Source organism: Pristiophorus japonicus, chromosome 15, assembly GCF_044704955.1.
Source record: "Pristiophorus japonicus isolate sPriJap1 chromosome 15, sPriJap1.hap1, whole genome shotgun sequence".
In the NCBI taxonomy this organism is placed as follows: domain Eukaryota; kingdom Metazoa; phylum Chordata; class Chondrichthyes; family Pristiophoridae; genus Pristiophorus; species Pristiophorus japonicus.
Window position 1 is genome coordinate 12,904,822 of NC_091991.1, and position 27,508 is coordinate 12,932,329.

Below are 27,508 nucleotides of genomic sequence, written 5' to 3' on the forward strand. Positions count from 1 at the left end.
GGACCTCGGTATTGAATGTCATCTTGAGATAAAAATGGTCACCTCCCAGTGATATGAGGGGGGCTTGAACTACGAGTAGAGTCACTCTGGTCCAGAGGTTAGAAACGCTTGTATGATTTTACCTGCGAGGTTAAGTAATGTTAGATTATTTTACATAATTTCCTGGTTCGTGGATGGAGATGTGTGTTTTCAGCCCATCAACACTGCTGGCCTGTACTGACTGGCTGTGAATTTTCTGTGCCCATGAAGTACTTTAATATAGTCATGTAGAAAAACAAGACAGCCAAGGTGATAATGACCAGATTGTGTTTTGGTGATTGAGGGATGGGATAAATATTGGCCCCTGGGACAATTCTGCTGATCAACAAAATTGTCATTTAATAACTTTATTGTGCTCCATTAGTACATGTACAAAACAACATTTCAGGATTAAACCATGTAATGCACAAAGTAAAACTGTGTCTCTAAGGCTACAAAGTCATGAAGTTTTTTAACTTGCATTTATACAGTGCCTTTCAGGACATCCCAGAGCACTTTAAATGGAGGGAAACACAGCAGCCAATTTGCACACACAAGCTCCCACAAACAGCAAGAAGATAATCTGTGATACTGGTTGAGGAATAAAAATATTGCCCAGGAGACGTGAGTACAGGTCTGAAAGATGCTACCTCCAACAGTGCAGCACTCCCTCAATACTACACGGGATAGGTGTTGAGCTCATTCAATGATTACATGGTTTAATTTCCCTAGAGTACCTTTACAACAACTAGGGAAAGATTTCTTGAATAAATTACCCTGCTAATTCTGAAAGTATGAGCAGACATGTTTTTTTTTAAAGTTACAAATTTAAAATTACAGAATGGAAAATTTGGTCTGTAAAAATGTACCATATTGAGCGGCTTCACAGGTGGAGGTTAACTGCCTGAAAAAATGTCCAATAAAAGCAGTGTTTGATGTAGTGCACAATAATCTGTAATCCATTTCCCTGCAAATGATTAATGGGAGTAATACAATATAAAATGCTTCTCAGCTAGTCTTGCATAGGGTTTCTGCTCTGTCCACAAACCTTCCTGTTGTCAGGATTTCTAGTCACACATTTCTGCCAAACTTCACCTTGGGAAATTGCTATCTCAGCATTTCCCCACTCAGTTTTGCTGGGACAATTATCGCAGCACAGTCATCGGCTCTAACCATGAGGTGGCAGTGTAGAATAAGTATCTGAAGGCTCTAACAATCTTGTAAATAAAACTACATAAAACTGATTAGGCAACACCACAGGCAATTTAAAATCATTTTCTCTATGAACCCCACCCCACTCTTGCTGAATGTGTCATTTAAACTCCATTGTAATGTGAAGTCGAGCAAATCGCACCCTGATTTGATTCACTTGATGTGACTACACAAATTAGCGACCAATAATGTGACAATGAAAGCTTGCATTTTGTTTCCACACAGCTGAGATGCTCCAAATCGAGGGGGTTGGAGCAGCCCAGATGTTGTATTCTCAAGTGTTTCATACTGCTGACTAATCCTGAGTTTTTGGATTGGTCAGAAAAATGTAATAGGCAGTGAAAGACCATTTTTAAAGAGGTTCCACTTCCTAAACAGTGCAACATATAATTCTGCACAGCAACAAGCCTGACGTTCACCCTTAAACTTCCATATTTGGTTTGTCTTGAAAATAAACCACAGTAAAGTACTCTACACTGCCAAATAGCGGTGAAGTTTTAAAAATTTCTTCAGCATAATAGGGAAACACCATAATGACTGATGAAGGTTAAAAACTGTCAACAGTAATCCTTTCTCCTCTGCACAGTCAGTTTGTGTGAGATTACCATCATTTTTTGGAATTGGAACGGCTGTATCCTGGTGACAGAGCCCCACCCCCTTTATACCCACAGCACTTGTAAATCCCGGCACCCTGGTGTACAAACTCCATATTCTTCACCACCTTGACATTGCAAGTAATATACACAATAGGCAAGAGTGAAACATTGCAAGCGCAGAGCAGAAAAAAAAGGCACTGAATTTGCTCGCCGCTGCCTCTTGCTCCCTTGCTGTGAAAAGACACAGCGAAGGAGGTCAGAGGGCCCGTCCCCTGCGTGTGGCTGCCATAATTCTAAAAGCATGGATTTCAATTTCACAGCTGTACAAAAACAAAAAATGTTGGCAGGACATAACCCATTAATTGGGTAGCTTGAATAAAGTGGGATCCTGATCATTAATTCTCTCTCTCTCAGTAGGCAAACCGAGCGCTCGCACTGTGGCCCAGGCTGTCCAGGTTTGGGTGACACGCAAACTGGATCATTGCCGGAGGCCCGCACAGCAGAATAAGTACATCGTCGGCAGGTGGGGGCAGGTGGTCCCGGATCATCGCTTCGTTCACAAAGCCCTGGCTGTATTTCCAGCCTAAAAAAATCAAAGAAATGAAGGGGGGGGCGGTGAGTAAGAGTGATGACTTTATTTAAAAAACACAGAAACTGCAGCTTTTGGTCCTAAAAAATCCATTCAAACTGGCTGGATTGCCTTCTCTAAATGGATCATTGCTCCACAGTGCGGTCTTTATAAATACAAGTTGTTGAAATGTATCCCATTTGGTGCCTTTAACATAGTGAAACAGCCCAAGCTGCTTCACAGGAGTATTAGAAGACAAAAAATTTGACACTGAGCCACAGAAGGTGAAATTTGGGCAGGTAACCAAAAACTTGGTCAAAAAGGTAGGTTTTAAGGAGCGTCTTAAAAAGGAGGAAAGAGGGGTTTAGGGAGGGAATTCCAGAGCTTAGGGCCCAGGCAGTTGAAGGCACAACCACCAATGGTGGAGCAATTAAAGTCAGGAATGCTCAAGGGGGTCTTAGAGGGGTTACAGAGCTAGGAAGGGACAAGGCCACGGAGGGATTGAAAACAAGGATGAGAATTTTAAGATCAAGGCATTGTTCAACCGGGAGCCAAGTAGGTCAGTGAGCGGTCCTTTGTGTGAGTTAGGACACGGGGCAGCCAAGTTTTGAATGACCAAGTTTACATAGGGTAGAATGTGGGAGGCCAGCCCGGACGGAGTGTGTTGATTTATCAATTTTTGTGTAAATCTCCAATTTGCGCTATGTAACCGCTCAATGCTCACGCATAGAAAGAACTTAAAGTTATGCAGCGCTTTAACCAATCTCGGAATGTTCCAAAGCACCTTACAGCCAATGAAGTACTCGATCCAAGCCTTTGGTCATTTGTCCTCATTTCTCCTTATGAGGCTCGGTGTTAAATTTTTGTTTTATAACGCTCCTGTGAAGCACCTTGGGCTGTTCTACTACATTAGAGGTGTTATATAAATACATGCAGTTGTTACAGTCACTGTTGCAATGTGGTTAACCCCTCATGGGGTCATTTTCAGACTGCACATCAAGCAAGGGCATTGCAACATTTTACGGTACGCTTGTAGGGGCGGGGCCAATAGTTCAGTTTTTTGGCAGCATTGCATATTTTAATTTAGATTCCAAAAATGTTGCTGTGTATATCAAAGTTCAAATTTCAGATTCTTTCTTGGGTTGAATACTCTTCTAATGTAAACTCAAAGCTTTAACAACACAAGAACTTTTAGAAACGGGCATCTTTTCTATTCCAAAAGGGGCCCGTCACTTTCTCATAGTTCAAACCCATCCAACATCTTTTGAATCTGCTCATATATTGTCCCTTTCAACAGCCTTTCCATTCCACAACTGAATTCCCATTTGGGTGACGGGCAGGGGCAGTTGAGAGAGACTTAGGTTGATCAGAATGAAGATCAATCAATCGGTCAGTTAGAACTTGGGCGGAGCCACATATGACATGATTCCAGGGGGAGGAGAGGAGTGGAGTGAGTGAGCAGTGGGATGGATTGTCAAGTTACAGCGATTGCAGATTCAAACCGCCAGCAATTCTAATCGTAAAATGAGATGAAGGAAAGTGCAGGTATTTGGTCAATACACAATGGGATTCTCCTGTAAACAACTTGCATTTATATAGCGCCTTTAACATGGTAAAACATTACAAAGGCACTTCACAGGAGTGTTTAACATTTTTACATTCAACCAACGTTCCTTTTAAGCTACTGGCACATAGTGCTCTAGACATTCCACGTAGTTGGCTTTTAAAGGCAAAAACTGCACATGCGCGAATTTGGGAATGGGCCACTCAGCCCCGGGCCCCAAAAGACTAGAGGGAACATTGGGTCTTCATCAAAGAGGTAGGTTTCAAGGAGCGTCCCACAGGAGGAGGGGCGGAGAGGTTTAGGGAGGGGATTCCAGAGCTTGGGGCCCAGGCAGCTGAAGTCACAAAATCAGGGATGCTCAAGAAGCCAGAATTGGATGAGCGCAGTGATCTCAGAGGGTTGTGGGGTTGGAGGAGATTAGAGATAGGGAGGGGTGTGGGTCATGGAGGGATTTGTGAACAAGGATGAGAATTTTAAATTTGCGGTGTTGCTGGACCAGGAGCCAATATAGGTCAGTGAGCACAGGGGGTGATGGGTGAGCCAATGAAAGGCAAATACTTGTCCTCATACCTTCAGGTGCTTTGTCCAAGGTGTGCCATATTATAACACGGCGAGGATGCTCGGCCTCGATTTCTTCCAGCTCAGATTGCAAAAGAATATCTTTCTCCGTCTGCAAAAACAAATAGTAGTCGGTCACGACCTCTAACCCCTCAAAGGACAAGGACAGCAGGCGCATGGGGACACCATCACCACCAAGCTCCCCTCCAAGTCACACACCATCCAGACTTGGAAATATATCGCCGTGGGATCAAAATCCTGGAACTCCCTCCCTAACAGCACTGTGGGAGCACCTTCACCACACGGACTGCAGCGGTTTAAGGCGGCGGCTCATCACCACCTTCCCAGCAATATCCACATCCCATAAACAATTTTTAATAATCTCCCATTACAACGACGTGGGCAAGGAGTGGGGCAACACGGATTGCATCCACTGGGTACTAGAGACAACGCTCACAATGATGATAAACACCAAGCAAGAAAAAAAATAGGATCAGTTCAAGCAGAGATTTCCTGTGCTTATGAACTTTAAGAAACTTTACACAAAGTACAACCTGCAACACACCAGGTAAATCATGATGCATCTTTCCCGACTTCAGGACATCCCAAAGCGTTTTATAGCCAATGAAGTACGTTTTAATGTAGGAAAGGTAGCATCCAATTTGTGCACAGCAAGCTCCCACAAACAGCATTGTGATGTTGGTTGTGGGATAAATACTAGCCAGGGCACTGGAGAGAATTCCCCTGCTCTTCTTCCAAAAGTGCCACGGGATCCTTTATGTAAGGGATAAATTCTAAGAGTTGCAAATAAGTGGTCAGAATTATGCTGAAGGTAGTGAACTTATCAGTATTAGGAGGGTCTGTATAATTGCCTATGTATGTAACACTTGTTTATGTAGGTATAGCACAAATGTATAATGTATTACACTGAATCTGGAACCTCTAATACTTAAACAGCAAAATCAGCAGTTGATCAGAAGTCTCTGAGGAAGAGATAATGAAGCCAGTTTAGGTGTCTATTATACTGTGGTAAAGTGCAAGTCATGGAACAACAGCATAGAAGATGGGAAATTGCATATACCACTCAGACAGTTTGATAATAGTCGACAAGTCAATGTAACCGCTGATAGAATTAGACCTATTGAGGATTTTGTAGGCGGGTGCTCCTCTCCAAAACCTGTATAAATTGTACTTGAAACCTCTTGTATTTCAGAGGTTCCACGACTGAACCTTCCCGTGCATTGCTCGTAATGAAACTGGTAAAGCTGAGGTTTAGTTTGTTTACTTCCGTGGTCGTTCTACAGTGGGAGCTGGGCGAGGTGTCGATTAACTATATCAGTTGGTCCACCTTGAGGGAGAGAAGCCTCCTTTTTACCCCAACACTTTACGTCCACCTGAGAGAGCAGACAGGCCTCTGTTTAATGCCTTATCCGAAAGATGGCCCTTCCGACAGTGCAGCGCTCCTCAGTACTGCCCCTCCGACAGTGCAGTGCACTGGAATTTCATGCTCAAGTCCCTGGAGTGGGACTTGAACCCACAATCGACTGACTCAGATGCAAGAGTGACCATCAACTATGTAACTGAAGCAAATGTTTTTTCAGCTAAACCATTGAGTGCATCTACTTGTAAATACTAATTCATTGCATCAATGCTCTGACCAGACACCTGCCTGCAACAAACCACAGGGCGTACCGATATAGATCAATAAAAATGTTGAAGTACCAACATAGTTTATACGGCACAGAAACAGGCCATTCGGCCCAACCAGTCCATGCTCCACTCAAGCCTCCTCCTGTCTTTCCTCATCTAAATCTATCAGCATAACCCTCTATTCCTGCCTCCCCTTAAATATTTATCCCTCAATCAACATAACAAAAACAAATTATCTAGTTGTTTGTGGGAGCTTGCTGTGTGCAAATTGGCTGCCACGTTTCCCACATTACATTGATTACACTGCAAAGGTACTTTGCGATGTCCCATAGCCCTGAAAGGTGCTATATATAAATGTACGTTTTTCTTTCTAGGAGGACACCAGTATCAGAGGGAAGAATTACGAAGATAGACATGTTCAGCCCCAAAGACAGGCATCTGAGGGGATCGGATGGAGGCAAATAAATTATAAAGACGGAAGAGAATGTGAAGTTGAAAGAGGTTTCAGGTGGGTAAGGACAGGACACTGAATGCTGTAATGGGAAGACAGTAAGATTCGGATTGCAGAAAGTTGATCCAACGGACGGAAGATGATTTTCTATCTGAACCGATCTTATAAATAAATATTATAATAAAGATTGCAAGAACATAATAGGATGCGCTGTGTTCTCCAGAAAAGCGAAGATTGAGCTGATAGTTTATCAGTAGGGTAGACACACTTGGAGAATCCATAAATACAAGAGAGTCACTAATAAATCCAGTAAGCAGTTTAGGAGTCCGTGGCCCATCAGCAACCAAACACATTGGCCCCTGGAAACTTGCAACAGCATCAGTGAGATGCCAGGAAATAGACTCAAATATAAATATTGATCGACTCCAACATCCGTAATCATTCACTTTAAAAAAAACATTGAGCAAATTAAATATGAATCCTGCTCCTGAGGTTTGTAAAACAGACAGAATTCTCTTACTCACCAGCTAAGCCTTACACCGAGCCCCAAACAGCCCACCATCTCTCCCGAGTGAGGAAGCCCATCCTACCTGGTTAGCGAACAGCAAATAGCAGATCGTGAGGTCGTCCGGGTTCTTCACAATTGCCCTGATCAGCTGCAGCATAGGCGTGATACCTGGAAAATTCACCGACACTCACATCAACCTCACAATGCAGAGAGAAATAAGCACTTGAGTTTCAATAGCAACTTTCAGATCCTCAGAACATCCCAAAGCCCTTCAGAGTACTTTAGGGGTGTAGTCAGTATTGTTCTTACACAATGCCAGGAAACACAAGAGCTAGTTTGAACTCAGCAAATAAAAAAAATGTAAGTGATGCTGGTTGAGGGATTAACTAAGACACCAGGGAGAACTTCCCTGCTCTCCTTCAAAAAATAGTGCCAAGGAGCTCAAATTTCCCCAACCCCTTTTTCTGGTGCCCTCACCAGAGGTGCGCCGCTTTTGTCCGCCTCCAAGCGCGCCGAAAAACGACATCCATATTCTGGCCGCTCCCCTGCCTCTCCTCGGTCGTGGTGCAGCGTGACCCAGATTGGGGGCTGAAAACAGTGCCAGGACCTCTGCACATGCGCGCTAGAGTCTGCGCGCATGTGCAGTAGCTCCTGGCAAGCCGTTTCTGCAAACGCGCGCTGCAGGTTGTGTGGGAGGGGCCCGAAGCACACCGTCCCTAGCCCTGGCCAAATGGGCTCCCTCATCGGCAGCCCGCTGTGTTCCCCAAGGTAGGACTTCTATTTTTTATGTGTTATTTACTGATTGATTTTGGTGCTTTAGGTGCAGGGTTCCTTCTATTTATTTTGTTAATTAATTGCTTAAAACTTTTTGTGCTTTGTGCAAATGTACTGCTTTGTTTTGCGCCACCCCACCCCACCCCCACCCCCGCCCCCGCCCCCGCCCGACTTTAAGGTAGGATTTACTTGATTTCTATTAGCATGCTACTTGTTTGCACTTTTCCTAGCAATGTTTGGTGCTTGGTTGTATTGTTTCATGTCCTCTCCGGTTCCCTTCCCTCCCCTCCCCTCCCTATCCCTGCCCAAACGTCTGCCGTTGTACTAATGTGCGCTGCTTTCTTCACTGCCCGCAAGGTTTTTCAGAGCTGGCCGCATATGCTGACCTAAGTGGATTTGGAGTAAGTTTTTGCTGGCCAAAGTGGCATAAATGGCTTGGAATGCCCCCTTTTGGAAAAAAAAACTAAAAAAGTCGTACCTAACTAAGTTAATCTGGAGCAAGTTTATTGGGGAAAATGGCGTTTTTCAACTTACGCCAGAAAAACCAACTTACTCCAAACAAATTGGAGCAAGTCATGGTTAAAATTGGGCCCATGGGATCTTTCACGTCATGAGAGGACAGACAAGGCCTCGGTTCAACGTCTCATCTGAAAGACGGCACCTCCAACAGAGCAGCACTGCACTGGGAGTGTCAGCCTAGATTTTGTGCACAAGTCTTGTGGGACTTGAACCCACAACCTTCTGACTCGGAGGCGAGAGTGCTGCCCACTGAGCCACGGCTGAAATATGTTCAAAAGAATAAAACTTCAAGAACCAGGGCTTTCTCCCAGAATACAGACAATAATCCTGTTTGTTCACACACATCTGAATTAGGGATGAATTAGAATTTAGTACTTTATTGCACATTATAGGATGGATACTAGAGGCATAGAACGAGGCAGTGAAGATTCATTGGAATAAGGACAGGAATGAGAGGTTCTAATTATGAAGAAAGGCTCGAAATGCTGGAACTTTTTCCACTGAAAGTTTAGGAGGTTACAAAATGATGGAAGGCTTTGGAAGGGTAAGTAGAGAAAGATTTTTCGCACTGGTTGGTGAATCAGGAAGGTGAGGCACAAACTGAGGATTGGCAGAATGAAGGGGGACGTTAGAGGAAATGATTCACCACCAGGGGCTGTTGAGGCAGAGTCTGGAACACTGTTTCATGGGAATTGGAGAAGGATTTGAAATAGAATATAAATGGGTGCAGGGAAATGTGATCAGAGCAGAGAGCTCCAGTTGAAGGGTTTGTCCCAGCACAGGCACGATGGGCCAAATGGAATTGGTTTTATGCTATAAATCTACTAATCTTCTGTTCACCTTCTCCGCTGATCACCATTTGTTGGTTCCATTTTTGCTGCGCTTTACGGACCAGGATAAACGTCAATTCTTTGCACCAAAGTATGACCCCGGCGACCCCGATCTCAGCGCACTAAAGCAATCGGCACCTTTACTCACCAGTTCCTCCGGCAATCATGCCCACTTGTTTAACGGTTTTGATCTTGGCTTCAGATTTCTTATCAGTGCGAATAGCAAACCGTCCTTTAAACAAAAAATACAGTTCAGTCATTGACTGCACAGGAATCACGTTGTAGCTCCATCGCAAGGCTTTCTGCTCGTGTGTTAGCCAAGCAGCCAGCTTCCCATTCTCGGGATGTGGATGCCGCTGGCAAGGCCAGCATTTATTGCCCATCCCTCGAGAAGGCCGTAGGCCTTCTTTTCAAACCGCTGCAGTTCTTTATTACGGAGGGGTTTGCTGAACCGCCTCAGGTCAGTTAAGAGTCAACCACGTTGGTGTGGGACCGGAGTCACATATAGGCCCAGACCGGGTAAGGGCAGTGGGGTTTCCATCCCTAAAAGACAGCCGTGACCCAGTTGGGTTTTTAAAACGACAATCGGACAGCTTCATGGTCACTTTTACTGAAACCAGATTTTTTACTTATTTCTTTATAAAACACTGGTTCGGCCTCAGCTGGAGTAGTGTGTCCAATTCTGGGCCCTGCACTTTAGGAAGGGTGTCAAGGCCTTGGAGAGGGTGCGGAGGAGATTTACGAGAATGACGGAGCAGCTAAGTTAGTTGATAAAGGCAACTCAATAAAAGGTTGAACACACCCAGGCTGGGGTTCCGGATTCAGTGCTGGCGAGGCTGCGGCAATCGTCCGCCCACTGAATGATGTGATCAATCGAATTATGGGAAGAGATTAATTCTAGAGATCATTTGGAGCGGACTGGTGTTTAAAAAGCTTGGACTGTTCCATTCCATTATACAATAGATTTGGTCGGGAGCAGAGCAGAGACATTGGGTTCCGGGATTTCTGCCCCGTCACTGGAAGAGTGAGGAGCCAGACTCCTGACCAGCAGCGGAGGATCCCGGCCCGATCCTAAATCATCAGGACATTCCGACACCGTGAGAAAGGGTGATTCCACCCCAGCCAAAACCGAGGGGGAAAATTGCTTGCTGTGGAGACTCCAACTGACCTTTGCCCTTGTAGACAAGCAACCCACTGGGACCTCGGAAGTCAATGGTGTCTTGCAGCCTCAAACTCTCCAGGTACTGGGACATCTTACCCCCTTCAGGGAACCTGGGATGAACTCCTCTGAAATAGATCTGAGGCAGGAACACAGGGTAGTTACTGAGAGCAGTTACCGGAGACGCAATCAAGGCCTGAAATTCACAACAGTGGGTTTGTCCCCCAGGTTTCAGTGTCAGCAGCTCAGTGGCTGATCATTTCACCATGTGGACACACTGACTGCAACGCTGGGCTCAGGCAATCCGTCCATTGCGGCAACATCTGCATAATTCCCCCTCAATTCAGATCCAATCCAACTCCCAAAACCTGCATAAATTCTACCCAAGAACCACAAGGAAGCATTTGCAGGGCTACGGTCAAAGAGTATGAAGGGATTGGGGGCAAAGGCAGGTGTGTGGAGTTAGGCCACAGATCAGCCGTGTTTACAATGAATGGTGGAACAGGCTCGAGGGGCTAAATGGCCACTTCCTGTTCCCATGTTCCTAAATGGATAGCTCTTTCAAAGAGCCAGTACAGGCATAATGGTCCAAATGGCCCCTCTGTGCTGTCTGGTTCAACCTCTTCCTGCACACTGACCAGGAAATACACCATCAAGGAAGAAAATATCAGTGAAAATTTCAATTAAATATTAAAAGGAAAAAAGGATTTTAGAATTAGGAGGGGTTTTGATCAGATAAATTATTTCTACTGGTCAGTGAGTGGGTATCTGGAGGAGGTAACTAACGCCAGTTTGCGTGAGTTCAGGGCCCAGATGAGGCGAGGGCCCAGGGGCACACTGCGATATGTGCACGCACTAGGTCCGTGCAGCAGAGCTGGTCTCCAGTCATCTTGGTTAATCCTTGCCACTGGACCAAGACCTAGCTCTGTCAAGCCTGTGTGGCGGCTGGTGTGCAACGGCCATCCGACGTTAAAATAATCCACGTACAGGCATCTTCCACCCTTCAACGTGGAGTTCAAGTCCTGGAATATTAGGTCCTTCATTGAACCACCTGTGAACTCATCCCTTCCTGGCGTGGAAGTGGGTTATCCTAGTTACGAGGGACTGCCTATGATGATGGAAGACATAAATTTAGGATCATCGCCAAAGACCAATGAGAAGGTGATGGAAGAAGTTCCACATTCTCACCACTCTGAAGCTTTTCCAGAATTCCCCATTGGATTTATTAGTGACTCTTATATTTATGGCCCTAGCTCTGATCTCCCCCAAATATCAGCCCAGACTGGGTAAGGATGAAAGGTTTCCTCCCCTGAAGGACATCAGTGAACCAGTCAAACAGCTTCACGATCATCATTACTGATCCCAACTTTTTATTTCCAGATTTTTTTTATATAATATAAACAGAATTCAAATTCTCAAACTACCCATGATGGGATTTGAACTGACTTCCCTGGGTAAGTAGTCCAGTGTGTATTTGCCTGAGTGAGAGAATGAGCGAGCGAGCGAGAGAGAGAGAGAGAGAGAGAGAGACAGACACAGACCAAGCTTCATGCCCATCCATTACCTTGACGACCAGATCCACGTATCCCTTGTCATCATCGCTGGAGACGGGAGTGTACGGCCTGACAACAAGCTCTCCGTTGATCCTTGCCGATAAGTAGATGTGTTGCCCTGTAAAATACAACACACAATGAGCCATTTATCCAGTTATTCGGACCCGAGTGCTGCACTTTGGTCCCTGGGTTACCGGTGACCGATCGGATTCTATTTAAAAACATCCCTCGGTACTGGAGGGGGTCATTCCTGCAGCTCGTGCACGCAGTGTCCTATCCTTCCCAGCCACCCAGAACTGCCAACTACACAAGGCAGCAGGGCGAACTGGGGTAATTTAATTTAAATACATATCTTGAAGGCATCAATGAGGAAAACTGGTAGCTTTGCATCAGTTTAAAAGTAGTTTGGCAATCAGATTCATCCAAAAACTTAACTCCGAGCAACAAAATGTGATGGAATTTAATCAATCTCTCTCTACAGTTCAGCCTCTAGCACATGAGGACACTATCTGCCCATGATGTTTGCTCCATTATCAGTGCACTATAGGCTTCTCCACTTTTACACACAACCAACGAACCCGATTGGTTTAACTTATCAGTCCGGGTCCAATTCATTTTATTTGGGAAAATCTCCCTCTTCAACACACCGGGAAATCAAATCAAAGAAACATGGCAAACCCATTTGCTTTATTCACCTTTATAAACCACAAATAATAACCTTGAACTTTATCTTGTAACAAAATGAAGAATCCAAAATAATTAAAGAAGAAAAAAATTAAAAGGGAGACAACTGGCAGAAAAAACAGCAATAAATGTGAGCTTAACACACAGGGCCCAAGTTTCCACATGATTTGCGCCTGATTTTTAGGAGCAACTGGTGGAAAACGGACTATCTTAGAAATCGCAATTCTCCACATTTTTTTTTCTGCAGTTCTAGTCAGGTAGAACAGTTCTACTTTGGAACAGAATTTTTTCAAAAGGGGGCGTGTCCGGCCACTGACGTCTGATTTGAAAGTTTCCACAGTGAAAACATACTCCAAACTAACTTAGAATGGAGCAAGTGAAGATTTTTGTAGAACTGAAAAAACCTGTTCTACACATTAAAAAATCAGGCGCAGGTTACAAATTAGGCGTCCAGAACGAGGGGGGGGGGGAAGGGAAGTCATTAAATTCGACAATAAATCCTTATTTATACTTCTACAAATAAATCCAACCTGAATAAACATTTATAAGCAAAGAAAAGATTAAATAAACCATCTTCCTACCTGTGTGAAAGTGCTTCAGGCAGGCCTTTCGGGACCGAAGGCCGAACGGGCCGGCCCGAGACTTCAGGCAGGGCCCGTCCCCAGCACCAGATTTACAGGTAGGTGGCGTCGGGGAGGGAGAGAGAGGGAGGGGGGGAGAGGGGGAGAGAGGGAGGGAGGGAGGAGAGGGGGGGAGAGAGGGAGGAGAGAGGGGGGAGAGAGGGAGGAGAGAGGGGGGAGAGAGGGAGGAGAGAGGGAGGAGAGGGGGGGAGAGAGGGAGGGAGGGAGGGGGGGGAGAGAGGGAGGGAGGGGGGGAGAGAGGGAGGGAGAGAGGGAGGGAGGGGGGGAGAGAGAGAGAGGGGGGAGAGGAGAGAGAGAGAGAGAGAGAGAAACATAGACATAGAAAATAGTTGCAGGAGCAGGCCATTCAGTCCTTCTAGCCTGTACCGCCATTCAATGAGTTCATGGCTGAACATGAAACTTCAGTACCCCCTTCCTGCTTTCTCGCCATAACCCTTGATCCCCCGAGTAGCAAGGACTTCATCCAACTCCCTTTTGAATATATTTAGTGAATTGGCCTCAACTACTTTCTGTGGTAGAGAATTCCACAGGTTCACCACTCTCTGGGTGAAGAAGTTTCTCCTCATCTTGGTCCTAAATGGCTTACCCCTTATCCTCAGACTGTGACCCCTGGTTCTGGACTTCCCCAACATTGGGAACATTCTTCCTGCATCTAACCTGTCTAAACCCGTCAGAATTTTAAACGTTTCTATGAGGTCCCCTCTCATTCTTCTGAACTCCAGTGAATACAAGCCCAGTTGATCCAGTCTTTCTTGATAGGTCAGTCCCGCCATCCCGCGAATCAGTCTGGTGAATCTTCGCTGCACTCCCTCAATAGCAAGAATGTCCTTCCTCAAGTTAGGAGACCAAAACTGTACACAATACTCCAGGTGTGGCCTCACCAAGGCCCTGTACAACTGTAGCAACACCTCCCTGCCCCTGTATTCAAATCCCCTCGCTATGAAGGCCAACATGCCATTTGCTTTCTTAACCGCCTGCTGTACCTGCATGCTAACCTTCAATGACTGATGTACCATGACACCCAGGTCTCGTTGCACCTTCCCTTTTCCTAATCTGTCACCATTCAGATAATAGTCTGTCTCTCTGTTTTTACCACCAAAGTGGATAACCTCACATTTATCCACATTACACTTCATCTGCCATGCATTTGCCCACTCACCTAACCTATCCAAGTCACTCTGCAGCCTAATAGCATCCTCCTCGCAGCTCACACTGCCACCCAACTTAGTGTCATCCGCAAATTTGAAGATACTGCATTTAATCCCCTCGTCTAAATCATTAATGTACAATGTAAACAGCTGGGGCCCCAGCACAGAACCTTGCGGCACCCCACTAGTCACTGCCTGCCATTCTGAAAAGTACCCGTTTACTCCTACTCTTTGCTTCCTTGTCTGACAACCAGTTCTCAATCCACGTCAGCACACTACCTCCAATCCCATGTGCTTTAACTTTGCACATTAATCTCTTGTGTGGGACCTTGTCGAAAGCCTTCTGAAAGTCCAAATATACCACATCAACTAGTTCTCCTTTGTCCACTTTACTGGAAACATCCTCAAAAAATTCCAGAAGATTTGTCGAGCATGATTTCCCTTTCACAAATCCATGCTGACTTGGACCTATCATGTCACCATTTTCCAGATGCACTGCTATGACATCCTTAATAATTGATTCCATCATTTTACCCACTACTGAGGTCAGGCTGACCGGTCTATAATTCCCTGTTTTCTCTCTCCCTCCTTTTTTAAAAAGTGGGGTTACATTGGCTACCCTCCACTCCATAGGAACTGATCCAGAGTCAATGGAATGTTGGAAAATGACTGTCAATGCATCCGCTATTTCCAAGGCCACCTCCTTAAGTACTCTGGGATGCAGTCCATCAGGCCCTGGGGTTTTATCGGCCTTCAATCCCATCAATTTCCCCAACACAATTTCCCGACTAATAAAGATTTCCTTCAGTTCCCCCTCCTTACTAGACCCTCTGACCCCTTTTATATCCGGAAGGTTGTTGGTGTCCTCCTTAGTGAATACCGAACCAAAGTACTTGTTCAATTGGTCTGCCATTTCTTTGTTCCCCGTTATGACTTCCCCTGATTCTGACTGCAGGGGACCTACGTTTGTCTTTACTAACCTTTTTCTCTTTACATACCTATAGAAACTTTTGCAATCCACCTTAATGTTCCCTGCAAGCTTCTTCTCGTACTCCATTTTCCCTGCCCTAATCAAACCCTTTGTCCTCCTCTGCTGAGTTCTAAATTTCTCCCAGTCCCCAGGTTCGCTGCTATTTCTGGCCAATTTGTATGCCACTTCCTTGGCTTTATTTAATACTATCCCTGATTTCCCTTGATAGCCACGGTTGAGCCACCTTCCCTTTTTTATTTTTACGCCAGACAGGAATGTACAATTGTTGTAATTCATCCATGCGGTCTCTAAATGTCTGCCATTGCCCATCCACAGTCAACCCCCTAAGTATCATTCGCCAATCTATCCTAGTCAATTCACGCCTCATACCTTCAAAGTTACCCTTCTTTAAGTTCTGGACCATGGTCTCTGAATTTACTGTTTCATTCTCCATCCTAATGCAGAATTCCACCATATTATGGTCACTCTTCCCCAAGGGGCCTCGCACAATGAGATTGCTAATTAATCCTCTCTCATTACACAACACCCAGTCTAAGATGGCCTCCCCCCTAGTTGGTTCCTCAACATATTGGTCTAGAAAACCATCCCTTATGCACTCCAGGAAATCCTCCTCCACCGTATTGCTTCCAGTTTGGCTAGCCCAATCTATGTGCATATTAAAGTCACCCATTATAACTGCTACACCTTTATTGCATGCACCCCTAATTTCCTGTTTGATGCCCTCCCCAACATCCCTATTACTGTTTGGAGGTCTGTACACAACTCCTACTAACGTTTTTTGCCCTTTGGTGTTCTGCAGCTCTACCCATATAGATTCCACATCATCCAAGCTAATGTCTTTCCTAACTATTGCATTAATCTCTTCTTTAACCAACAATGCTACCCCACCTCCTTTTCCTTTTATTCTATCCTTCCTGAATGTTGAATACCCCTGAATGTTGAGTTCCCAGCCCTGATCATCCTGGAGCCACGTCTCCGTAATCCCAATCACATCATATTTATTAACATCTATTTGCACAATTAATTCATCCACCTTATTGCGGATACTCCTTGCATTAAGACACAAAGCCTTCAGGCTTGTTTTTTTAACACCCTTTGTCCTTTTAGAATTTTGCTGTACAGTGGCCCTTTTTGTTCTTTGCCTTGGGTTTCTCCGCCCTCCACTTTTCCTCATCTCCTTTCTGTCTTTTGCTTTTGCCTCCTTTTTGTTTCCCTCTGTCTCCCTGCATTGGTTCCCATCCCCCTGCCATATTAGTTTAAATCCTCCCCAACAGCAATAGCAAACACTCCCCCTAGGACATTGGTTCCGGTCCTGCCCAGGTGCAGTCCGTCCGGTTTGTACTGGTCCCACCTCCCCCAGAACCGGTCCCAATGCCCCAGGAGAGAGAGAGAGGAGAGGGGGGAGAGAGGGGGGAGAGGAGAGAGAGAGGGGGGAGAGGAGAGGAGAGGAGGGGGGAGAGGAGAGGAGAGGAGAGAGGGGGGAGAGGAGAGGAGAGGAGAGGAGAGAGGGGGGAGAGGAGAGGAGAGGAGAGGAGAGAGGGAGAGGAGAGGAGAGAGGGGGGAGAGGAGAGAGGGGGGAGAGGAGAGAGGGGGGAGAGGAGAGGAGAGGAGAGAGGGGGGAAGAGAGGAGAGAGAGGAGAGAGGGGGGAAGAGAGAGAGAGAGAGAGAGGGTCAGGTCGGATCCGGTCCGGGGCGGGAGTCGGGTCGGGTCCAGTGGGGGGGGGGGGGGGGGGGGGGGGGGGGTCGGGTCGAGTCCAGTCGGAGAGCGGGAACTGGAGCGCGGGTCGAGTCGGGGGAGTCGGGTCGGGTCTGGTCTGGAGGCGGGGGGGGGGGGGGGGGGGAAGCGGGTGTCGGGTCTGGTCCGGAGGCAGGGGGGGGCACGGGGAGCAAGTGTCGGGGGGGGCGGGGAGCAGGAGCTGGCCGTGGGAGGAGCCTCATTCACGCAGCCCCAGTGAGGCCATTCAGCCAGGGCTAGGGGCTGCGTGCTTCGGGCCCCTCCCACAGAGTTTCGGGCGCCTGGAGCTACTGCACTTGCATGCCCACTGTAGCGCACATGTGCAGAGGTCCCGGCACTGCTTTCAGCGCAGGGACCTGGCTCCGCCCCCCCACAGCTCGTGCTGGCCGCGCCGAGGGCCAGAGGACCTGCAAGTCGGTGGAGAATACCGAGGATTTTTTTGGGCGCACTTTGTGGCGCGAAAAACGGGCGTCCAGGTCGGGACTGCGCCGTTCTAGGCGCGTGTGGAAACTAGGGCCCACAGTGTGGGCAGAGAGAGCCATAAGACCATCAGAAATAGGAGCAGGAGGAGGCCATTTGGCCCCTCGAGCCTGCTCCGCCATTTAATAAGTTCATGGCTGATCTGATTTTGCTCTCCACTCCACTTCCCCACCCGCTCCCCATAACCCTGGACTCACTTATCGTTCAAAAATCTGTATTACCAACGACCCAGCCTCCACAGCTTTCTGGGGCAGAGAATTCCAAAGATTCACGACCCTCTGAAGAAATTCCTCCTCATCTCAGTTTTAAATGGGTGACCCCTTATTCTGAAACTATGCCCCCTAGTTCTAGATTCCCCCACGAGGGGAAACATCCTCTCTGCATCTACCCTGTCAAGCCCCCTCAGAATCTTATGTTTCAATAAAATCATCTCCCATTCTTCTAAACTCCAATGATATAGGCCCAACCCGCTCAACCTTTCTTCCTATGACAATCCCTTCATCTCAGGAATCAACCCTGTGACAAGAGAATTACTGGAAACACAGGATACATCGACATAGAATTTATAGAACAGTACACAGCACAACAGGAGGCCAGTTGGCCCATCGAGTCTGCGCCAGCTCTTTCGAAGAGCAAATTCGGAACAGGAGGCGGCCACTCAGCCCCTCGAGCCTGCTCCTCCATTCAATGAGATCATGGCTGATCTGCGATCTAACTCCATATACCCACCCTAGGCCCATATCGCTTAATACCTTTGGTTAACAAAGAGCTATCAATCTCCGATTTAAAATTAACAATTGATCCGGCATCAATTGCCATTTGTGGAAGAGAGTTCCAAACTTCTACCACCTTTTGTGTGTAGAAGTGTTTCCTAATTTCACTTCTGAAAGGTCTGGCTCTAATTTTTAGACCTTGCCCCCTCGTCCCAGACTCCCCAACCAGCGGGAATAGTTTCTCTTTATCTACCCTATCCATTCCCCTTAATATCCTGAAAACTTCGATCAGATCACCCCTTAACCGTCTAAATTTCTAGGGGATACAACCCTATTCTCCCGCTCTTGCCCCATTTATCCTACTCCCTTTTGAAAGCCGTGATTGAGTCTGCCTCCACCACCCTCTCAGGCAGCGCATTCCAGATCCTAACCACTCGCTGCGTAAAAACGTTTTTCCTCATGTCGCCTTTGGTACTTTTGCCAATCATCTTAAATCTGTGCCTTCTTGTTATCGACCCTTCAGAAATGGAAACAGTTTCTCTATTTACTCTACCGAAACTCATGATTTTAAACACCTCCATCAAATTTCCTCTTGACCTTCTCTGCTCTGAGGAGGAGAACAACCCCAGCTTTTCCAGTCTAACCATGTAACTGTAATCCCTCATCCTGGAACTTCTCTAGTAAATCTTTTCTGTACCCTCTCCAAAGCCTTCACGTTCTTCCTAAAGTGCAGTGCCCAGAATTGAACACAACCACCTGGGGCCGATCGAGTATTTCATAAAGGTTTAGCATTACTTCCTGACTTTTGTACGCAATGCCTCTATTTATAAAGCCCAGGATCCTGTATAAATCATAGAATGGAATCTTTGGGCTCAATTTTGGCCAGGAGTTGCTGCTTTTTTTTTTGGAGTAACTTGGTTTTTCTGGCATAACTTAAAAATCCCCATTTTCCCCAATCAATTTGCACCAGTGTAACTCAGTTAGTTACGATTTTATTTAGGTTAGTTTTCTTTTCTCAGAAGGGGGCGTTACCAGCCACCTATGCCAGTTCTGCCCATTTAGGAAACTTTGGCCAGCTAATAGTTACTCGATTTATACTTGGGCCGGCGAAAGTGGCCACTTCAGAAAACCCTTGCAGTGAATTAAACAAATCGGCGCAGGTAGGTCCATTGGAGGCCATTCGGCCTGGGCTAGGGGAAGGAAATGGAGAGGACCTGCACCTAAAGCACCAAGACTTACAAACAAAAAGTTCTAAGAATTCAATATGAAATAAAAAGTTGAAGTAAGCCCCATCTTCATCTTGAAACTCGGCTGGCCGGTGCGGGAGGCCACTCGGCCAGGGGTTATCAGTTCTCCCGCCCTAGCCCTGGCCGAGTGGCCTCCCGGTGCAATCGATCTCTTAGAAATCCCACCGGGAGGCCACTCAGCCTGGGTTAGGGGCGGAGCAATTCAACTGGCCGGCATCGGGGCTCACAGAGCAGCTGCAGCAAACAAATTAACGGAGAGACTGGGGGCGAGCAGCTACTGCGCACGCGCAGACATCACCAGCGAACTCCACTGCACATGTGCAGACGTCCCGGCATAGTTTTCGGTGCAGAACGCTAGCTCCACCCGACTCAACTGGCCTCGCTGCACGACTACAGGGAAGAGGCCAGACAGCGGCCAAAGTGGCAACAACATTTTTCAGCGCACCTCGGAACGGAGAAAAGCGGTGCAACTCCGGTAAGTGCACCGAAAAACGGGCTGAGCCAAAATTTAGGCCATCGAATGGTTACAGCATGAAAGGCCATTCGGCCCATCGAGCCCGTGCCGGCTCTCTGCAAGAGCACCTCAGCCAATCCCACTCCCCTGCCCTTTCCCCGCAGACTTGCAAATTTTTTTCCTTCAGGTACTTATCCAATCCCCTTTTTGAAAGCCACGATTGAGTCTGCCTCCACCACCCTCTCAGGCAGCGCATTCCAGATCCTAACCACTCGCCACATAAAAAAGGTTTTTTCTTATGTCACCTTTGGTTCTTTTGCCAATCACCTTAAATCTGTGTCCTCTGGTTCTCCACCATTCTGCCAATGGGAACAGTTTCTCTCTCTCTCTACTCTGTCCAAACCTCTCATGATTTTGAACATCTCCATCAAATCTCCTCTAACCTGCTCTGCTCCAATGACAACAACCCCAGCTTCTCCAGTCTATCCACGTAACTGAAGTCCCTCATACCTGGAATCATTCTCGTAAATCTTTTCTCCACCCTCTCTAAGGCCTTCACATCCTTCCTAAAGTGCCGTGCCCAGAATTGGACACACTACTCCAGTTGAGGCTGAACCAGTGTTTTATACAGGTTCATCATAACTTCCACACTTTTGTACTCTATTTATGAAGCCTAGGATCCCCTAAGTTTTTTAACCGCTTTCTCAACCTGCCCTGCCGCCTTCAACAATTTGTGCACATATAGCCCCAGGTCTCTCTGTTCATGCACCCCCTTTAGGATTGTACCCTTCAGTTTATGCTTTATGTCATTGAAAAATCCTAAAGAAATTGAATATTAACTACTTGAACATTTAAGTTAAACACCCCTCCCCTGCTCCGAAAATAGACAATACTCCCGCAAACAACTTCTTTATTTCACGCTTAAATCAGCCCTCGAGTTCTCCAGTTCGAGCAGTGTTATGGTTTCACAGTGAGCTTGCAGAGCACTTCACTACCTCACAACAGGGGCACTGACGGACCAGTTCTAAATATCCAAAGGGAAGACGGGGCAGGTAGGACACAGGCTTGGCTCTGGACTGCGCTGCACGAGGCAAAGGGACCGAGTCCGGCTGTCGAAAGGAAAGCTCTTCCAGTGTGGGTCACCCGAACCCAAATTACCCCAATGGCCGCTTGCATTACTGGCCTTAAAGGTAGGGGCTTTCTGTGATCGCTGTGTGGTGACAGAATGCGCATACTTTAGACAGGCCACCGCTGGAGAACTTGCGTTCTGTTGGTCTGTGCTCGGCAACTCTCCCATGGAAATGGCGAGGGCTGGGGTGGGGAGGGGGTTTGTGCTGTAATCTCAGAGTTCTGCATTCATTCATGCGGTTAGCTCTTAACTACCATCTGAAATGGCAGCTCACCACCACCTTCGAGGGCAGTTAGGGATGGGCAATAAATGCTGACCTTGCCAACGACGCCCACATCCCAGGAACAAATATATATTTTTAAAATTAACACAGTCTGACTCACTAGGTGGCTGAAATTTCCCTCTAGGAAACAGAACCACTGCAGGCAACTACTGGACATTCCCAAGACACACAAAAAACTCCTTCCATATTACAAGAATGTGTAGCACCTTCAGTATCCCAAAGGTGCTTTACAGAAACGCCAAGATAAACACACACAGATGTCCTACAGGATTACCAAGGAGAGACACCTGGATTTTAAAATTCTCCTTTAAAATGTCCAGGGCAATATTTATCCTTCAATCAGCATAACAAAACAAATTATCTGGCCATTATCACATTGCTGTTTGTGGGAGCTTGCTGTGCGCAAATTGGCCCAAAAGTACTTCATTGGTTGTAAAGCGCTTTGAGACATTCGGTGATCGTGAAAGGCGCTATATAAATCCAAGCCTTTCTTTTTTTCCCCAAACTTTTGCATGCCGGTGATTTAGCCGTGGCCCCTGATACAGTTACTACACAGCAGATCCACTGATCACACAACCAGCCACAGGTTCAAGGAGTCTCAATCTCTAAACCAGTGGGCATCACTGAGGGGGGGGGGGGCCTGGTCCTTCAATCCGGCGGCAACTTGACAATCAGCCGGAAGCTCGCAGTCACAAACTGCCTCTTTCATTCTGCTGTGGTTCAACTGAAAGGAACATGTGATCATGAGTCAAGCTGTTTCCAGAAGGGGGCGGGAACCAGTCACACAACAGCTGATGGTCTAAAGTCGCAGCTGCTACTGGCCGCGAGAATCATGCTCAATCTTAAAAAGGAGCCATTCGTCAAAGCACAGGCATGAAGAAATGTCAGTACCAGTTAGAGCCTTCCACGGTCACCATTTCAGTGTGGGTAGTTTGAGGGAAGTGGAAACATATAAAATTCTGACGGGATTGGACAGGTTAGATGCAGGAAGAATGTTGCCGATACTGAGGAAGTCCAGATCTAGGGTCACAGTCTAAGGATAAGGGGTAAGCCATTTAGGATCAAGATGAGGAGAAACTTCTTCACTCAGAGAATTGTAAACCTGTGGAATTCCCTAGCGCAGAGAGTTGTTGAGGCCAGTTCGTTAGATATATTCAAAAGGGAGTTAGATGTGGCCTTTACAGCTAAAGGGATCAGGGGGTATGGAGAGAAGGCAGGAATGGGGTACTGAAGTTACATGATCAGCCATGATCATATTGAATGGTGGTGCAGGCTTGAAAGGCCAAATGGCCTACTCCTGCACCTATTTTCTATGTTTCCATGTACCAAGCACACACGGCCCCATTTTCCACTAAATGTATTGGGGGTCATTTTAACCCAATCGCCCGGCGGGAAACTGATGGAATTGGATTGGCCGCCCGAATTACACCCCACCCATCACACCCCCGCCCGTTGTCATAGTCACGTCCCTGCACCATCACCCATCCGCCACCCCACATGATTTTACTCTACATCGAAGTCAATATTATCTGAACAGTTGTAACAGGTTCACTAGTGAGCTACGAAATAGAACAATAAAATACTAAGAGATTTTGAGCAAGATGAGCGGGAGGGTCATAAAAAGTAGTTTTTAATTAATGTACATCAATCCTTTTTGAATGTAAAAGTCAATGGAGACTAGCTGGAGCGTTAAGTAGCAAAGAGCCAGAGGGAGAGATGAGGCAATTTTAAAAAATTTTATTTATTTTTTTAATTGTGATCAGGAACATGCTGCCTGAAGGAGCGGTGGGAGCAGATTCAATAGTAACGTTCAAAGGGGAATTGGATAAATACTGGGAAGGGAAACATTTGCCGTCTATGGGGAAGAGCAGGGGGAGTGGGACTAATTGGATCGCTCTTTCACAGGCACGATGGGCCGAATGGCCTCCTCCTGTGCTGTATCATTCTAACCAACGATAAACTAATCCTGCTAGTTTTACTTTCAAGGTGTAACCTGCAACATTTATTCCAAGGGCAACAACAATTACACAGATGTGGGGAAAGAAAGCTCCAGCCATGATAACAGCGACCTCACTCACAGCAGGCACTAGCTCAGATCGCCAGAGGATCAGTTACATGTACTCACCGATTGGCAGGCCCAAAACATGCTCCGTAGAAGGAAGGGCAAAGCGGAATTTCCGAGTGTCGCGGGACACAATCTAAGAGCGGAGACATAAAGACAATTACATTTTGAAGCATCGTCACCCGCACAGTTACACTTCCAGAGTATTTATCCTCAGGGGAATGCGTCATTCGGATAGAGCCCAGAATGGAGCCAGCTGGCATTCGGAACAAGACATTACTAGCCTGGGAATCACATGATACAACGATAATGAATTTTTGACCAATCAAGTGATCAATCTCGATCAATGAGTCTACTACAGACCCAGACATGAGGTGAGGAAAACCCCCAGTGGGGGGGGGAAGAGCTTTGGGAACCACAGGTCCAATGTCTCCTGTTCCTCTCTCCAACCCCTCCCTTCACCGAGCTCGCTACACTCACCTCATCGGATCCACCTCTGGCTCAGAAGGTTTGGGATTCAAACCCCCACTCCAGACAGTCATAAGAACATAAGTAGTAGGAGCAGGAGTCGGCCATGTCCCCTTGGGCTTGCTCTGCCATTCATCTCCACTTTCCCGCCTGATCTCCATATCCCTTGATTCCCTAAATATCCAAAAATCTAATCGATCTCTGTCTTGAATATACTCAACGACTCAGCACCCACAGCCCTCTGGGACAGAGAATTCCAAAGATTCATAACCCTCCGAGTGAAGAAATTCCTCCTCATCTCAGTCTTAAATGGCCGACCCCTTATCCCCGAGACTTTCCCCTCTAGTTCTAGATTCCCCAGACAGAGGGAAACAACCCCTCAGCATTAACCCCATCAAACCCTCGGAGAATTTTATATGTTTTCAATGTGATCGCCGCTCATTTTTTGTAACTCTAGGGAATATCGGCCTAAACTACTCAATCTCTCCGGCTCGGAATTCAGAGTTGACATCCAGCGGGATCCTCGCTTTCGGTGGGTGTGGGTGACCACCGAAATGCCCCTCCGCCACAATATGGGTGTGGGAGCCCATAAACCCCTCCCACCGTGTAGGACTAACCCTCTTCCCCCCCCCCCACATGCCTGGGATAAAGATGATCACATGCCGGCCTGTCAGACGGTTAATCAGCCCATTAATCCTCCCGCTGTTGCACTCTGCTCCCCAAGGCAAGAGCAAAGATGTTCCTTCATTTAGATTTCGAGAGTCAGTGCAGTGCAATCAAAGTTTGTTTGAAGCCACAAGGATACATATTTTATAAATGTTGATTTTGGCCAGCTCGTATGTTACTTTTAAATCGAGGACAAATTGAGCTGGATCCTGTTCCTTCGCCAATCAGAGGCCACGCCAGTTCCCACTGGCACCACACAACCTGCGCAGACTGCCTGCCTCACTCCCACACGCTGTGGAAAGGCTAAATATTGCAGTCATTGACCCTTGGAGTCAGAAGCTTTACAGCACATTGCTGGTGTAGATCACAGACTGGTCACCTGCCTCGAACTACAGGATACATGGCAGTCCCCACTCTGGTCCACGGGTACGAAGAGTTCACTTCCCTGGCTCTGAAACCCAGTTACCTGCAGTGTAAAAATTCACCAAAAAAATCAACTAATCAAATGCAGGAGTCACGGTTCCACAGTCCCACTAAAAGAAACACAGGAACAGGAGGAGGCCATTCCTCATGCGGGTGTTCCGCCATTCAATTAGATCATGGCTGATCTGTATCTCAAATCCATTTTACCGCCTTTGCTCCGTATTCCTCGATCTCCTTACCCAACAAAAATCTACTCATCTCAGTCTTGAAAGCTCCAACTGACTCCCAGCATCCACAGCCTTTTGGAGAGGGAAAGGTGGGGGGTGGGGGCGAGATGAGGAGGGCGAGCGGAGGGGAAAAGAGTGTTGTCGGGGTGGGCTGGGCAGAGACACTACCAGTTAAGGTGTGAGCGTGCAGGGTTATCTGGAGCCAGGAAGGAGGAATCACAGTGCCGTGTGGAAGTCCTACCCCCAGAGTTCCACTAATGAGCCAGGCTATCTGGGCATCATTATCAGCCTGGGTCAGATATCAGATCAGGCCGCAAACTATCATTCCCAGGCGAGTCATCTTGGACCCAACAGATTCCACTCATTCCCTTCCCGACAAACACGTGCAAGCTCGACGTGAAGTGCGACTGGCAGTTTAACTCAGGTTTCCCAAGAATCCATCAATTCGGAGACTGGCATATGCCGCACAACTGCACTGAAACTACTTTTGTGCGTGAGTGTGTGTATACAGAGCGGAGAGGAAGAGAAAAGAAAAGTCCCACATTAATCTCCATAATAGCCAGTAACAGATTCAGAAATACCAAGCCTTTCAGGCTTGTAAAATCCTAGGGTCTGAATACATTGGAATGGGACTGCGATACAGGACAAGGTGACCCTGACTGACTGGGGCATCTCTCAGCCATGAGGCAATGATGAGCCGTGGGTTTATCTGTACCAGGATAACGTTACAACACACGGTACACAATGTGCCGACTGTTCATCTGGCCATTGATACGTTGGTTCAGAGTGAAGTTAATTTAACCCTTCACTCTCTAACAGCATAGCCATGTACAAGTTGCAGTAAAGGGTGAATCATTCACTATGAGCAAATACTCTGGACTGTGATAAGCAGTTTTGAGCAAACAACAGCAAAACCAAGTCCACAGAATAAACTTAGATGTAAACCTCACCTTTATACAAGAGTATCAGTGACAATAGCTTTTATCTGCTCATTCTATACACACACACGTGTTAGGATCAACTGCTCGTCAACCTCTGTTACCAAGTGTTAGTGCGCATGACAGCGACACGTTTAATCTCGAGGCGGGAGTATACTCAACAGACTTTATTGATATCCAGTGAAGGGTTCGAACTACACTGTACACAGAGTGGCTTTCGGTTTCTGCCTCTAGTTAAAAACAGTGTTCCCTTGCACACCGAATCCTACCTGCGTGACCGATAAAACCACTCTGTTTGGAAACGATTCAGGAACAGTCATTCATATAAGCAGTTGTAATCATTTACTTTTCTCGGGAAGTCTTCCCGATTTAACTGTTCTCAAATCCTTTGAAGAGTAGGTTTATTACTGGTTTTCATTCTACACGATAGTTCACTGATCCCTCTGCCATTGTTTATCACACTAGCAACACCCACTGATGTTGTACCAGTCACTTATTTCCTTGCTGAAGTATATCTTGAAGATAAATCTTCGATACTAAAGCAGAAGATAAGCCACGCTTTCTTGTTTGGCACCCCGCTGCTATCTTGTTCAGATTGGAAATCCAAGATTCAAGGGCAGTCGATCATTAACACTCCGAGATGTCCAACCAAGAAGTTGTGATTAAAGTTAAAATGGTTTGTATTAAATATCACCATAGGCAGTCCCTCGAATCGAGGATGACTTGCTTCCACATCAAAAAGTTCACAGGTGTTTCATAGAATTCCAGGTCCCGAACTACATGTTGAAGGGTGGAAGATGCCTGTGCGTGGATTTTTTTTAACGTGTGGTGACCATTGCACACCGCACAACAACGCAAGCAGTTGGAATTAGTGCCAAGGTCAGTCTGCCACAAGCTCGCGCCATCACTCACCTCTTTATCGATCAGCCTCAGGGGGTACTTGGTGTTCGGGTCCTCGAGTGCAATGGGTGGACCCTTGCTCTTGAGCTGAAGTAGGCTCAGAATGAAGTCAATCAGTGACCTCAGAAAGGAGCAAAGAATCTGCAAAATGGAGAGAGATAGCATCATAGAATCATACAGGAGGCCATTCAGCCTGTGCCGGCTCTTTGAAAGAACAATCCACTCCAGCTTTTTCCCCACAACCCTGCAAATTAGTCCTCTTCAAATAAATGTCCAATTCCCTTTTGAAAGTTCCCATGGAATGTGATTCCGCCCTTTCAGGCAGTGCGTTCCAGATCACAACAACTCTCCGTGAGAAA

General features: G+C 46.7%; 1 protein-coding gene across 2 annotated transcripts in view; it reads right to left on the reverse strand.

Moving 5' to 3' along the window:
* Positions 1–370: 370 nt before the first annotated feature.
* The window catches only part of LOC139280609 (NADH-cytochrome b5 reductase 3-like), a 33,631-nt gene continuing 6,493 nt past the window's right edge, over positions 371–27,508 (reverse strand). Inside the window, exons 2-9 of one of the 2 annotated variants that reach the window (XM_070900166.1) lie at positions 27,162–27,290; positions 23,591–23,663; positions 11,972–12,078; positions 10,417–10,546; positions 9,397–9,480; positions 7,208–7,293; positions 4,529–4,628; positions 371–2,409 (exon numbers count right to left, since the gene is read on the reverse strand). In XM_070900166.1, the coding sequence (XP_070756267.1) occupies positions 2,237–2,409; positions 4,529–4,628; positions 7,208–7,293; positions 9,397–9,480; positions 10,417–10,546; positions 11,972–12,078; positions 23,591–23,663; positions 27,162–27,290 (882 nt within the window). In that variant the 3' untranslated portion in view covers positions 371–2,236. Of the gene's footprint in view, positions 2,410–4,528; positions 4,629–7,207; positions 7,294–9,396; positions 9,481–10,416; positions 10,547–11,971; positions 12,079–23,590; positions 23,664–27,161; positions 27,315–27,508 lie in introns of those variants that run through there. The other variant, XM_070900165.1, reaches the window with a different exon arrangement.